At 40.5% G+C, this 14,115-nt stretch overlaps 1 protein-coding gene across 1 annotated transcript in view; it reads left to right on the forward strand.

Moving 5' to 3' along the window:
• The window catches only part of LOC132397672 (contactin-1-like), a 412,092-nt gene that overhangs the window by 311,543 nt on the left and 86,434 nt on the right, over positions 1-14,115 (forward strand). The window contains exon 18 of the mRNA XM_059976440.1: positions 3,879-3,982. Coding sequence (XP_059832423.1) covers positions 3,879-3,982 — 104 coding nt within the window. The remainder of the gene's footprint in view (positions 1-3,878; positions 3,983-14,115) is intronic.

The raw sequence follows: 14,115 nt of genomic DNA on the forward strand, positions 1-14,115 counted from the left end.
CCTCAGTGGTTTATTTGAAGCACTAAGCTCCAAGGCAGAGTTCCAAGATGTACATAGTAGTTTCCATTGTTCTCTTCCCCAATCCGCAACATGCTGACAGATTTCATGCTGGCAGCTCTTGTATACCTTGTTTCAGTGCTCAGTTTTCCTCTGTGAATTAAGGCAGAAAATATTAACAAGTTGTTTAATCATTGAGAACACTGTAGCCAAGACAGTACTTCACTCCCTTATCTTAGACAAACATACAAAAAAATTGAGCAGAAACATAAGTCACTTTCCTATTCCCATCTAAAAGATGCATTCATCTGTTTCTGCAGTACCCTGGTGAGGAGAGTGATTGGAACATGATAGAATTTTGCTTTGAGTTTTAAAGTGATGCTACTGAATTGTATATAAGATTGCTCATAAAAATCAATTAATAATTGGGAAATTGCATTTGGTGGCCACTTTATTAGGTGCTAATGTACACCGGTTTGTTAATACAAATAGCTAATCAGCCAATCATGTGGCAGCAGCTCAAGGCACGGTCAAGAGGTTCAGCTGTTGTTCAGACCAAGCATCAGAATGGGTAAGAAATGTGATCTAAATGACTAACAGTGGAATGATTATTGGTGCCAGACGGGATGGTTTGGATATCTCAAACACTGCTGATTTCCCAGACTTTTCATGCACACCAGTCTATAGAGTTTATGGAGAGTGGTGCGAAAACAAAAATCAGCCGGTGAGCAGCAGTTCTGTGAGCCAGAAACACCTTGTTATTGAGAGGGGTCAAAGAAGAATGGCTCAAGCTGACAGGAAGATGTCAGTAACTCAAATAAACACACATTACAACAGTGGTGTGCGGAAACACATCTGTGAATGCACAACATGTCAAACTTTGAAATGGATGAGCCACAGCAGCAGAAGATTGCAAACATAGACTCAATGGCCACTTTATTAGGTACAGAAGGTACTTAATAAATTGGCCACTGAGTGTATATTCTGACAGTAGATCAGTAATGGTAAGCATTTGAGTAATTCATAATTCTGAATAATTATGTATCAATTCCATGAAGAAAGACTTAAATGTAGTATGGCCCAAGTCATGGATAACAGGATGAATTACAGGTGCCAAAACGTTAAGAAAAGTGGCAGACTGTTATAAAGAAGAGCAGGAAACCTGAAGGTTGATTTATGGGAAGTCATAGAATTGTGCAGCTCAGAAACAGACCCTTTCAGCCCATCTTGTCAATACCTATCTATGCGTTATTGATAAAGAAAAAATAAAACTTCAGAGTTGAAATCAGATTTATTATAATTGACATATGATTTGAAATTTTCTGTTTTGCAGCAGCAGTACAGTGTGAGGACATAAAAGTCTTTAACTTACAAAAATAAATAGAGTACAGAGAAGGAATAACAAGTTAGTGTGCATTGATTCAGAAATTTGATGGCAGAGGGGAAGAAGCTGTTCTTAATTCATTCATTGTGGGTCTTCAGATGCTTCATCTCCTCCCTGAAGGTTGTAATGAGAAGTGGTGACGGTCCTCAGTGATGTATATCACTGGGTGGTAGGGTCCTTGATGAAAAATTCCGCTTTCTAGAAACCTCTATATGCCATAAGTGATGAGGAAGGCTCCATGGTTTTACAGTTACTGTGACTTGTGATCTTATCATAAATTGGCAGTACCTCTTCACATTTCTGCCTGGGTTATAATATGGTGAATTAGAATACCCACGTTTTGTTATTTGGTTTTCCCACAGAACAGGCCAATTCACTGAGTCAAACCACTACCTTTGATGAATTTTGCTGGTGATTTTCCCCTTTAAGGTTCTTGATTAGTCAGGGCATCAAAGGGTATGGAGTGAAAGCAAGTTAGTGGGGATGACTGGAAGAATTGGATCAGCCCATGATGGAATGGTGGAGCAGACTCGATGGGCCAAATGGCCTGCTTCTGCTCCTCTATCTTATGGTCTAATTTTAAAGCTTCCTGGTGGTTCTGAGTGATGTCTGTTTTGATGTGCATCCAAAGGAATATAACTTGCAGCACACTGCGCTGGGAGCTAGCAGTCACAGGTCCAAGCTATGACACCCTGTGCCTTGGCCAGTGTTGCCACCTTTGATCAATGCTGAACAATCCCCTAATTTCATAGAACGCGTGGGACTGCATCAGTTGCAATGACCATTGTGCACTAGGATTATCTCAGATACTTGCCTGCAATGGACTGCCGAGTCATCATAAGTCTTCCATATTTTGGTTTTCTCTAAACTGCCATATCTTCTTCATTATTTCTTACGTTATGTAAAAGGTTCAGTCAACCACCATGAATTTTTCTCAAAGAAAAACTGCAGATGCTGGAAATCTGAAATAAATACAGAGAATGCTGGAAACACTCAACATGCCATGCAGCACCTGCAGGAAGAGAAACAGATTTAATACTTTTTCTCTTTCTACCGATTCTGCCTGACCTGCTGAGGGTTTCCAGCATTTTCTGTCTTTGTGACATAAATGATTGCAGTGATAAACTAGATTAAAACATGGGCTGGGTAAAGGTTGCTCAGATGAGGGTTGTATTCACTGGAGTTTAGGAGACAGAGAGGGGACTTGATTGAAACAAATGACAACATGAGGGGTCTTGAAAGGATGAATGTAGAAAGAATGTTTCCTCAGGTGGAAAAATCTGAAGTCACTGATTAAAGTACAGAAGTCACCCATTATGATAGAGATGGAAGATTTGATTTTGTCTCAGAAAGTCCTGAATCTTTGAAACTCCGCTACATAAATTGTGATGGAAGCAGATTTCTTTAGCACATTTTAAAGGGAGAGGGAGATGGAATTGTGATAAAGCAAGTGGGTGAAAGGTAACCATGGAGATGAAATGGGGGATTCTGGTTATAATCTATCAGTCATCATCTTATTAAATGGTGGAACAATTTTGGGTGAACAGCGTGGTCTAATCCTGCTTCTATAGTATTATGATGAAAATGTACAATACAATATTAAATTGAGGTGGCTTGGTTATTGCACACAAGTTTTATCAGATCACAGCACTTGAATGTTATGACATGGAATGAGTTAGAAGATGGGAATGAAGGCTGAGCAACCAGGGAAATGGTGGTGGTACAACAGAGGATGGCCCAGTACTACATCTAACATAGCCATCGCCTCTCAACTCCAGCAGCTGGGTTCAGACCCGGCCTCGGTTCTCATTGTGAGTTATCCCCAGGTGCTCCAGTTTCCTCTCACATCCCAAAGGCATGTAGGTTGATATGGCTACTGTAAATTGCCTCTAGTGTGCAGGTGAGTGGTAGAAATTGGGGGAGTTAACAAGAAAGTGGGGAAAACTTTTAAAAAAAGGATTAATGCAAATATGTGCTTGGTGTACAGTGAACCAAAGGGTCTATTGATTGCTGAACAGTTCAATTGCACTATCCAGCAATATACTGTACCCATGTTATCCTCATTTTGGATATTGATAATGTCGAGTTAGTCTGTCTCATTCCCCAGCTCTTTCCCTATAGCCCGGTGACCTTTTATTCTCCTCAAGTATCTTTGAGACTGTTTTTGAATGCAATAGTTGAATCCTTTTCCTCCACCTTCCCACATTTTGAATTCCGGATCATGTCCACTATTCATCTCCTGTAGCTTTATTCATGCCCCCTATATGTTCATCAATGGTAACATTTTTTCAGCAGTATTGGACTATTTCAAAAATCAATTATTTTGATAAGACAATTAGAAATTCTAATTAGCAGCTGGAAATGCTTGAAGTAATGCCAAGCAGTTTGTGTGTTTTGTTATTACTGTTACTGAAGCCTTGACAGTTTAAAATGAAATGTGTTTATAGAGTGTGATTTTATTGCAATAAAGTCATTTGGTATTTTGTTCTGTAACCAGAGCCCAGTGAAGCACCTGCAGAATTGACTGTCTGGAGTGTCTCATCATCAGAGATTGAAGTATCCTGGACGCCTGTGACCCAGCGGTCAATCGAAGGCTATGAAGTAAGTTCAAATCATCTATCATATTGAAATATCTGTGAATAATTGCAACATGGCAGTTTACATTTGGGGAAATCAGCACCTATGTGATATGAGTTTAAAAAACAACAGGACTGTTTCAGTGTGGAGCACATGTACTGACTTAATCTCTCAACCGTGTTCCATCCTGCTCTGTAGGCTGAAGCACTTTAGGCTTTTTGCTGAGTTGCAAGTTAGAATCTTGTTCGCTAATCAATTGATTCACAAGTAATCTGTCAGAGAGTCAAACCTCTGACCAATTACTTGATGTATGAGGAATTGAATTTGTGGTTGAGGTTATCTTGCCAGTCATCAGTTTGATCTGCATTCAGTCCACCATTTTATACAACTTGACTTCGCTGTGGTGCCTGCTATTCACAGTTTCTGCAGGAGGTCACCACTGCCTTATCAGATCCACCTCCCAAACCTGAGAGCAAAGGCACAGGGGCAGATGAAAAAGAGTAAATTGAATTTTGGTGTAGCAGTTACTTTAAAACAAACCGAAACCACAGACAGACTAAACCAGGATGTCGACATTGTATGAAGTGCTTCCAAAATAACCAAGTTCTAAAATCAAAAAAGGTATGTATGATCCATGATCCTTTACTACAAAACCAACAAAGATGAACAATCTTTTTTTTACAATAACCAGGCTTTCTTTCTTTCTTTCTTTCTTTCTTTTTTTTTATATAGGGCAGTTAGGGGGGAGGGGTTAAGGGGAGGGGGTATGGGTTATATACATTGTTTTTTCATACTTTGTAATCATTTAAAAATGCAATAAAAAAAGTTTTTAAAAAAAAAAAGATGAACAATCTTATAGCAATAAAAAATAACAAAACTAAATCAACGCTATAGCGGTCTAACTTGCAGTCTAACATGCAGTCTAACAGTGATATCAGCATTCTGTACGTATTTAAGCAATCTAGTAATGTTCCAATTAACATCTCAATTCACGGTCAACAAAATTAGCATAACTAAGTGGTTGAACTAAATTAGCGGTCAACAAAAAAATATTACTTCCTGGCTGCCGCTAACTAAGTCAAAGGATGAATACATAATAATACTCATTTGCTTTCACCACAGTCCAACCCACATGACAAATTACCATAATAAATGCAACACAAAATTCAATACAGACAGAAAGTAGATACATGGCTCCTGCACTTAGGATGAAGGACATTTGTTTTGTGGAGAGACTGCAGGACCTGTGTTTGTTCCTGGAACGGTAAGGTTGCAAGGAGATCTGACAGCATTACTTCAAATGATGATGAGTATGGACAGATTAAATAGGGGAAACCATTCCCTCTGGCTCAGGTTTAAAAACTAGGGGACGAAGAATGAAGATGAAGATTCAGAGAACTGATAATGTCCCATGCCTCAAATGGTCAGAGTCTGAAATGCTTTGTCAGAAGCAGTAATAGATGCAGGTACATTTGCTGCTTTCAAAAGAGAACTGGATAATTACCTGAAAGGAAAGAATTAGTGGAGCTGTGGGGATAGGTGGGGGTTTGGACTCTTGAAATCACTCTGACAAGGAGCCAGTGCACTCAAAGGGTAGAATGGAGTCCTTCAATGCTGTTACAGTTTTGTAAACCTCTGAGGAACAAGGGCAATAAATGCATGGGAATATGTCAGTTCCTCATAACAGATTCCTGATGTGATGTAATCATTGCTAGATCAGAATTCTAGGTCTTCCTGTCAAACAGTTGTCAAGGCCCAGAGAGACTCAGAAAGTGGCTTATAATTTTCTTCTGAGTCAATGATGCCTTCTCACAGGAGGGAACTTTTAAAAATTCAATGGATAGAATTAGTTGTAGAATTTATTAACAGAGGAGATCAACTGAAGTTAATTTATTTTTATAAAAGCAACAAGATAGTACTTGTGCTCAGCTTCTGGCTCAAATTGTTCAAGCAAATAATAACAGATTTACATGGCTGACTAATAATCCAGAGTAACACCAAATCAGGACTGATGAAGGGAGTCGGCCAAAAAATGTCGACTCTTTATTCCATTCCATACATGCTGCCTGACCTGCTGAGTTCATCCAGCATTTTCTGTGTGTTTTTCTGGATTTCCAGAATCTGCAAAACTTCTTGTGTTAATAATCCAAAGTCCTAGACTAATAATATGGATATATGAAATCTTCCATTTAATTCCAGTTCAAGATAGTAAAAAGGATTTTTTCAGAAACAAGGCTAATACCAATAATGTGGCAGTAATAAAAGCCCGTCAGGTTCTGTAGTATTTTTTCTAACTTTTATATCTCTTTGGGAAGAAAATCTGCAGTCCTAACTAAGCATTCAACAGCTTTACCATTGTTGACTTCAACCACCTGCTCCAATCAACATTCATTTGCAAGAAACTTACTGGATAGCCCACATAAGTAATATGGAACAAGAACAGGTTAGAGTCTGGGTATCACGCAGCAGCCGACTTTCCTTCTGAGTTGCCAGTTCTTCTCCTGCTTCCATTAAGTCAAAATTGTGATGAAATGCTATCTCGCTGAGTACATTTCCAGAATTCTCAAGAAGCCTATTTGATTCGAAACCCATCCACCGCTGGACATTTCCTTCCTCCACCACTGCTGTGCAGTGCATTGTAGAATGCGGGTCTTGCAAGATCCACTGCAGCTTGCAAGGCTATTGACAAATACTCCAAACCTGCAACATCAAACCACTTGGGACATCAAGGGCAATGAATGCACTGGAAGTCCCACTAAATGCAATTTTCCCATCAAAACACACCCTCTCCTGACTTGGAAACTTTGTTGTTTCCTCATTGTCATTTGATCAAAATCCCCAAGTGACTGCTCTTCAAAGTGTTTTCATCTCAGGGAATGCAGCAGTTTAAGAAAGTAGCTTACCACCACTTTTCTCAAGAAATACTAGTGATGAATATTATATACTGGCCTTGCCTACATACCATGGATAGAATATATGGCAGATTCAAGCCTTGCTTTCGTCTAGTGTGCTGGCAAGATTGATGGAGTTGTTCTTATTGCTTTCATACTGCAAGTTTAATCAAAGCAGCATGAATTTCATCAGCTAAATCATGGTTTTCAGTTGCTCAGAAACAACTAGTTTTCTTTCTGATGATTAATTGTGTACTTGAAGTCAGGAGATATCAGCAGAGCAGCTCTTCATCGGCCAAGCTCCTATTTCCTGTTCCAAATCCTTTTGGAAGTACTAAAACCTTTTTGTACCCAATGCCTCCTTTCCTCTCTAGGGCATTGTAACTTAAATCAGCAAGTCAGTCTCTGAAAACGTCTGTGTTTTTGATTCTTCACTTCACCACAGTGGAACTTGGGATATCTTACTCTACTAACCACCATTTCAAATGTCCCTTCTGATGCTTTGCCTGTGTTTTTCAGGTTATTGAAAATACAAGCGGCAACCAGGAAGAACCATGAACAGTTTTCTCAGTGTTCAGGCCAAAAACCCATCAACTGGTCATTCTTTTTCTGTTTGTTCAGTCTTGCTTTTCATCAAATTACCAGCAGGATCAAACACACAAACTAATCATTGAATTTGAGCACAATCAGAATCTGAATCAAGTTTAATATCACCTGGATATGTCATGAAATTTGTTTTGTAGCAGCAGTACATTGCAATACATAATAATAAACAATTACAACTAGAAGTATAAAAAATTAAATTATATAGTGCAAAAAGAGAGGGAAAATACTGAAGTAGTGTATATGGGTTCATTGTTCAATCAGAAATCTGATACAGTAGTGGAGGGGAAGAAGTTGTTTTCTGAAATGATGTTTGTGTCCAGAGGCTCTTGTACCTCCTCCTTGATTTTAGCAAAGGGAAGAGGGCATGAATTGGGTGATGGGGGTCTTTAATAATGGGGACGCTAGTGCCCATGATAGAGCTGGCGGAGTTTACAACTTCCTGTAGCCTTATATCCTATGGAGTGGCTCCTCTGTACCAAATAGTGATGCAACTAATTAGAATGCTCTTCACAGTACATCTGCAGAAATTTGCGAGTGTGTTTGGTGACATACAAATTCTCCTCAAACTCTGAATGAAATATAGTCAATGTGTTTGGCTCAGGATAAATCCTCAGAGTTGACACCCTGGAGCTTGTGAAAATGCTCACCCTTTCCACTTCTGATCCTTTGATGAGGGCTGGTATAAGATCTTGACTTCCCCTTACTGACGTCCGTAATCAGTTTCTTGGTTTTATTGACATTGAATGCAAGGTTGTTGCTGCAACACCACTCAACCAGCTGATCTACTTCACCCTGTATGCCTCCTCGTCACCACTGGAAATTCTGCCAACAATAGCTGTGTCATCAACATAGATGCCATATGTACTGTGCTTAGCCACATGTTCTTGGGTGTAGAGAGAATGCATCCTTTAGGTGTGCCATTGTTGATTGTGAGGAGGCGATGTTATTTCCAATCTGCACAGACTGTAATCTGGTGAGGAAGTCAAGGATCCAGCTGAAGAGGGAGGTACAGAGGCCCAGGTTTTAGAGCTTGTTGATTAGAACTGAGGGTATGATTGTTTTGAAGGCTGAGCTGTAGTCAGTAAACAGCAGCCTGGCATAGACATTGCTAGTGTCCAGGTGATCCATGGCTGAGTGGAGATAGGCACATTGCAGCAGATCCAGGTCTTTGCTTAGGCAGGAGTTGATTCTGGCCATGTCCAACCTCTCAAAGCACTTCATCACAGTAGATGTGAGTGTCACTGAGAAATAGTTGTTGAGGCAGCTCCCCCTGCTCTTCTTGGGCATTGATATGATTGTCGCCCTTTTGAAGCAGGTGGGAACCTTTGATTACAGCTGTGAGAGAATGAAGATGTCCTTGACCACTCCCGCCAGTTGGTTGGCACAGGTTTGCAGAGTCCTACCAGGTACACCATCAAGGTCTGATGCCTTGCGAGGATCGATCCTCTTGCAAAATGTTCTGACATTGGCCACCGAGACAGAGATCACAGGGTCACCATATGTTGTGGGGATTTGTGTAGGTGTAGATTTATTCTCACTTTAAAAGTGTGCTTAAAAAGTGTTGAGCTCATCTGGGAGTGCAGCATCACAGCTATTAATTCTGATAGGTTTGCCTTGTAGAAAGTAATGGCCTTCAAATTCTGCCAGAGTTGATATGCATCTGATTCTGTCTCTGACCTTAATTAGATATATTTTTACTCTTAAAATAGCCTTCTTTAGGTTGTACCTGGACTTCTTGTATACTTCTGGATCACCAGTCTTCAAACCCACAGATATTACCCTCAGCAGACTATGGATGTCCAGGTTCATGCATCCTTTTTGATTTAGGTATGTCCAGTATGTTCTCAAAGGCACACACTCAACTACAGAGCCTATAAAAAGTATTCATCCTCCTTGGAAGTTTTCATGTTTTATTGTTTTACAACATTGAATCACAGTGGGTTTAATTTGGCTTTTTGACACTGATCGACAGAAAAAGACTCTTTAGGGTCAAAGTGAAAACAGATCTTTACAAAGTGATCTAAATTAATTACAAGTATATGACACAAAATAATTGATTGCATAAGTATTCACCCCCTTTAATATGTCACACCAAATCACCGCTGGTGCAGCCAATTGGTTTTAGAAGTCACGTAACTAGGCAAGGTGTTTCAATTGATTGTAGTAAAAATACACCTGTATCTGGAAGGTCCAACTGCTGGTGAGTCAGTATCCTGGCAAAAGAACACTCCAAGCAACTCTATGAAAAGGTTTTTGAAAAGCACAAATCAAGAGATGGATACTAGAAAAATTCCAAGTCACCAGAAGTACAGTTAAGTCAATCATCAAGAAATGGAAAGAATATGGCACAGCTGTAAATCTGCCTAGAGCAAGCTGTCCTCAAAAACTGAGTGGCAGTGCAAGAAGGGGACTAGTGAGGGAGACCTATGACAACTGCGGACGAGTTACAGGCTTCAGTAGCTAAGATGAGAGAGACTGCGCATACAACAACTGTTGTCTGGGTGCTTTACCAGTCACAGTTTTATGGGAGAATGGAAAAGAGATAGCGACCGTTGAAAAAATCTCACATGCAATCTCAGTTAGAGTTTGCCAGAAGACACTTAGGGAAACTCTGAAGTCAGCTGGAAGAAGGTTCTGTGGTCTAATGTAACCAAAATTGAGCTTTTTGGCCATCAAACTAAATGCTCTGTTTAGCATAAGCCAAACACTGCTCATCTTCAAAAACACACAATTCCTACTTTGAAACTTGTTGGTGGCTGCATCACGCTGTGGGGATGCTTCACTGCAGCAGGCCCTGGAAGGCTTGTGAAGATAGAGGGTAAAATGAAAGCAGAAAAATACAGGGAAATCCTGGAGGAAAACCTGATGCAGTCTGCAAGAGAACGGTGACTTGGGAAAAGATTTGTTTTCCAGCAAGGCAGTGACCCTAAGCATAAAGCCAGAGCCACACAAGAGTGCCTTAAAAACAACAAAGTTTATGTCCTGGAGTGGCTAAGTCTGAGTCCAGACCTCAATCCAATTGAGAATTTGTGGCTGGACTTGAAAAGGGCTGTTCACTCACGATCCCCGTGCAATCTGACTGAGCTTGAGCAGTTTTTTAAAGAAGAATGGGGAAAAGTTGCACTGTCCAGATGTGCAAAGCTGTTAGAGACCTATCCACACATACTCAAGGCTGTAATTGCTATCAAAGGTGCTTCATCTAAATACTGACTTGAAGGGGGTGAGTAATTATGCAATCAATTATTTATTGTTTAATAACTGTCATAAATTTAGACCAATTTGCAGAAATTTGTTTTCACTTTGACACAAAAGTGTCTTTTCTGTTAATCAGTGTAAAAAAGCCAAATTAAATCCACTGTGATTCAATGTTGCAAAATAATAAAACATGAAAACTTCCAAGGGGCTGATACTTTTTATAGGTACTTGTACATAGGTCTTGATGAAGTTGGTGACAACTGTGGCATATTCATTCAGACGCGAAGATGAATTCTGAATATTAACCAGTCCACCAACTCAAAGCAGTCCTGTAAATGTTCCTCTGCCTCCCTTGACCAGACCTTCTTGGTCTTCACCACAAATGCTGCAGTCTTTAGACTCTGCCTATATGCTGGGAGTAGAAGTACAGCCGGATGATTGGACCTTAGAAAGTGTGGATGTGGGATGGCACGCTAAGTATTCATGATGATGGCATAACGGAAGTCAAGTCTGTAGTTTGCCCTCTGGTTCCTTGGGTGATATGTTGGTGGTGGTTGCTCAGAGACTTCTTGAAGCAGGTCTGGTTGAAATCTTCTGCAATGATGGTGGAGGAATCAGAGAACGCTGTTTTGTACACACCATTACATTCCTCAGTTCCTCCAGTGCCTGCCTGACGTTGGCCTGGGGTGGAATGTACACCGCTGCCAGGAAGATGGCTGAAAGCTCCCTCGGCAGATTAAGTGGACATTTAACCACTAGTTGCTTCAGGTTGGCTGAACAGGATTAAAACAGAAGCATCCACCTCCTCTGCCTTTAAAAGGCTTTGCGGAGAATCGTGAGGACATCGAGCTCCAGCTCTGCATCTGAAATGGCAATGGATAGCTACACTTCCATGAAGCAAAATACACAGCAGTCCCTAAAGAGTGCTTCTTGTAAGATGGCTGCATACTCAGACGCAATGGCTTCTATGGAGCCAACTAAAGGTGTTATTGGCTTTATTAAATGTATTTTTTATAATTGCAAGACTCCGCTGGACATTAAGAACTTCAAAGTACTGCAGGTCTACTTCAGCGAGTTGCTCATTGGCAAGGGAACTGAATGAGCTGGACTTTAGTGTTAACTGTGCTGCTGCCTACAAGAGAGAGGAGTCAATTTGCCAAGGCAGTGTGCAGTCTAATACTGAGTGATCGTCTTAGTCAGTTTTCTTGTGGTTGCAGGACTATGGTTGGGCATTGGTAATGTGGAATGCTGCAAGTCCAATTCACGTAACACACACAAAATGCTGGTGGCACACAGCAGGCCAGGCAGCATCTATAGGAAGAAATACAGTCGACGTTTCGGGCCGAGACCGAAAAGTCGACTGTACTTCTCCCTATAGATGCTTCCTGGCCTGCCGTGTCCCACCAGCATTGTGTGTGTTGCTTGAATTTCCAGCATCTGCAGATTTCCTTGTGTTTGCGAAGTCCAATTCACTATTTATAATTGGCGAACAGCGGGGGAGCCGCGTGGCCTCAGCCGTAACGAGGACTCGACGTCAATCCGCGGTGTCACCGGTTTGCAGCCTCCCAGAGAGAGGCATCGGAGTTGGTGCACACCACCAGAGTGGCGTGACATCCATGCTGGGGGCAATGCTACTTCCACTGCTCACTAAGGAGAAGACAAGATGTATTGTGTTCTCATGCAGACTGGTACAACATTCATGGGCTCAGGGAAATGTACTTTTTTTTGAGCGGCTATATTTTACTGCTGCCTTATATGTGCCACGTTTGGCTTGTGCTGTTGGTTCTTTTTTTTGTACCTCGGCCCCAGAGTAACACTGTTGTTTGGCTGTATTCATGAGTATTCATGTATGGTTGAATGACAATTAATCTTGAATTTGGACTTGACTTGCTGGCCCTCTGGTACAGCAACCTTGCTCTGAGGTCTTCAATTTTACTTTCCACAGACCGTACATACACCAGCAGGAGAGTTGGGAATGGGGGTCTGAAGCCTCGGCATTTCAATCATACTTGAAGCACCTTCCCCAGTTTTATTTTCTTAAAGGGGAACTGCAGTCGCAACCTGAGATGCTTGTGTGCGTGGAACAATTTGAAACTGTCTAGAACATAATAAATTCCTATAAAAAATACTTGTCTTTTTAAGTTCATCTCAGTTCTTCGAGCTGGATCTTACCCAGCTTCACATTGTCTTTTCTTACTTGTTTTTTCATATTCTTTACTTGTGGAGTAGAGCTACATAATGTTCTTTTTGTTGTTTGTATTGTACTTGTCTTCATTCCATGCCTCAGGCATTGACTAACTGTATTAAGGAGAACAGAGTTTGGAGATTGTTGATAATCAGCCAATTTCCATTGTCAACAAGGGAATTTGTGGCCATTTATTCAAATAATAGTGTTTGCACTGCTCTGGAGTGATATTACAATTTGCTTTGCTGCTGCACCCAACTCAAATAGGATGTTCTTCTTTGGGTAAAGCTTTGTGTATTCACTGGTCTTGCAGCAATTTAATTTTATTTTTTCTGGGGGAAATCAGCCAACCTTTATCAAAGGGGTTCATCTTCCAAGATGCACTTTCTTCTGCTGCATACAATAGTTTCTGGCAGGGGAGAAGGAAGTGTTTATGTTCACACAAGGTTTGTATTAAGTGAGTCTGTTATAACAAGGACTTGGCTTTTTTATCCTTACATTATTTTTTACTCACGATTGCAATTGCACCTTGAAGCTGCCTTGGCATGTACAAGTCATTAATATTGGCCCATGATGTATTATCCAAGGATTTAGGCTAAAAAAAATTATGTAGCAATTACTTATTGTTTCAGCAAGTCACAAAACACCTGATAAATCTTGGATAAATAAATACTAGCTTTCTCTGCAGTTGCCATATAAGATCATAAGATCTAGGAGCAGATCCGTTTATATAATCAGTTCAGGAATGCATCTGTACAAGAATTTGCTGTTTCTTGCGTAGTCGTTGGTAAGCATCTGTGTTTTGGAAGATAGGTGGATACAATTGATCTGTTCTCCTTGCAAAGTTCATGTCAGTTCACTAAACCATCTCAGTGCGCTTCCTAAGCCAAGCCTGTTTATACTCTGCATTCTCATGTGTTCCTGTATTAGCTGCCACAGCTCAATGTCTGGTTATATGCTCAAGGTCTGGTTGGTACTATCAATGTACAGGCACAGCATGTATTCTACTTCATGAGGACAATAATTAGGTCTCAGCTAATTGTTATGGTTTAACTTCCAAACATTCGACTGGCATCTGCCACAGTCCAATGACCTATTTAAATTCCTCCCACCTTGTTAGCAGGATACAGTGATCATCATTCGTGTTTATTCCAAACTTGAATAATATCCTCCAACTGTGTCACTCAATTACCAGGGTTGGTGGAGATAAATTGGTTTATCCTGTATCTCTAATTATGCAAGAAAATAGGGCAAAAACATCTTACAAATACCTGGATTAG

Source organism: Hypanus sabinus, chromosome 8, assembly GCF_030144855.1.
Source record: "Hypanus sabinus isolate sHypSab1 chromosome 8, sHypSab1.hap1, whole genome shotgun sequence".
Taxonomy (NCBI): Eukaryota; Metazoa; Chordata; class Chondrichthyes; order Myliobatiformes; family Dasyatidae; genus Hypanus; species Hypanus sabinus.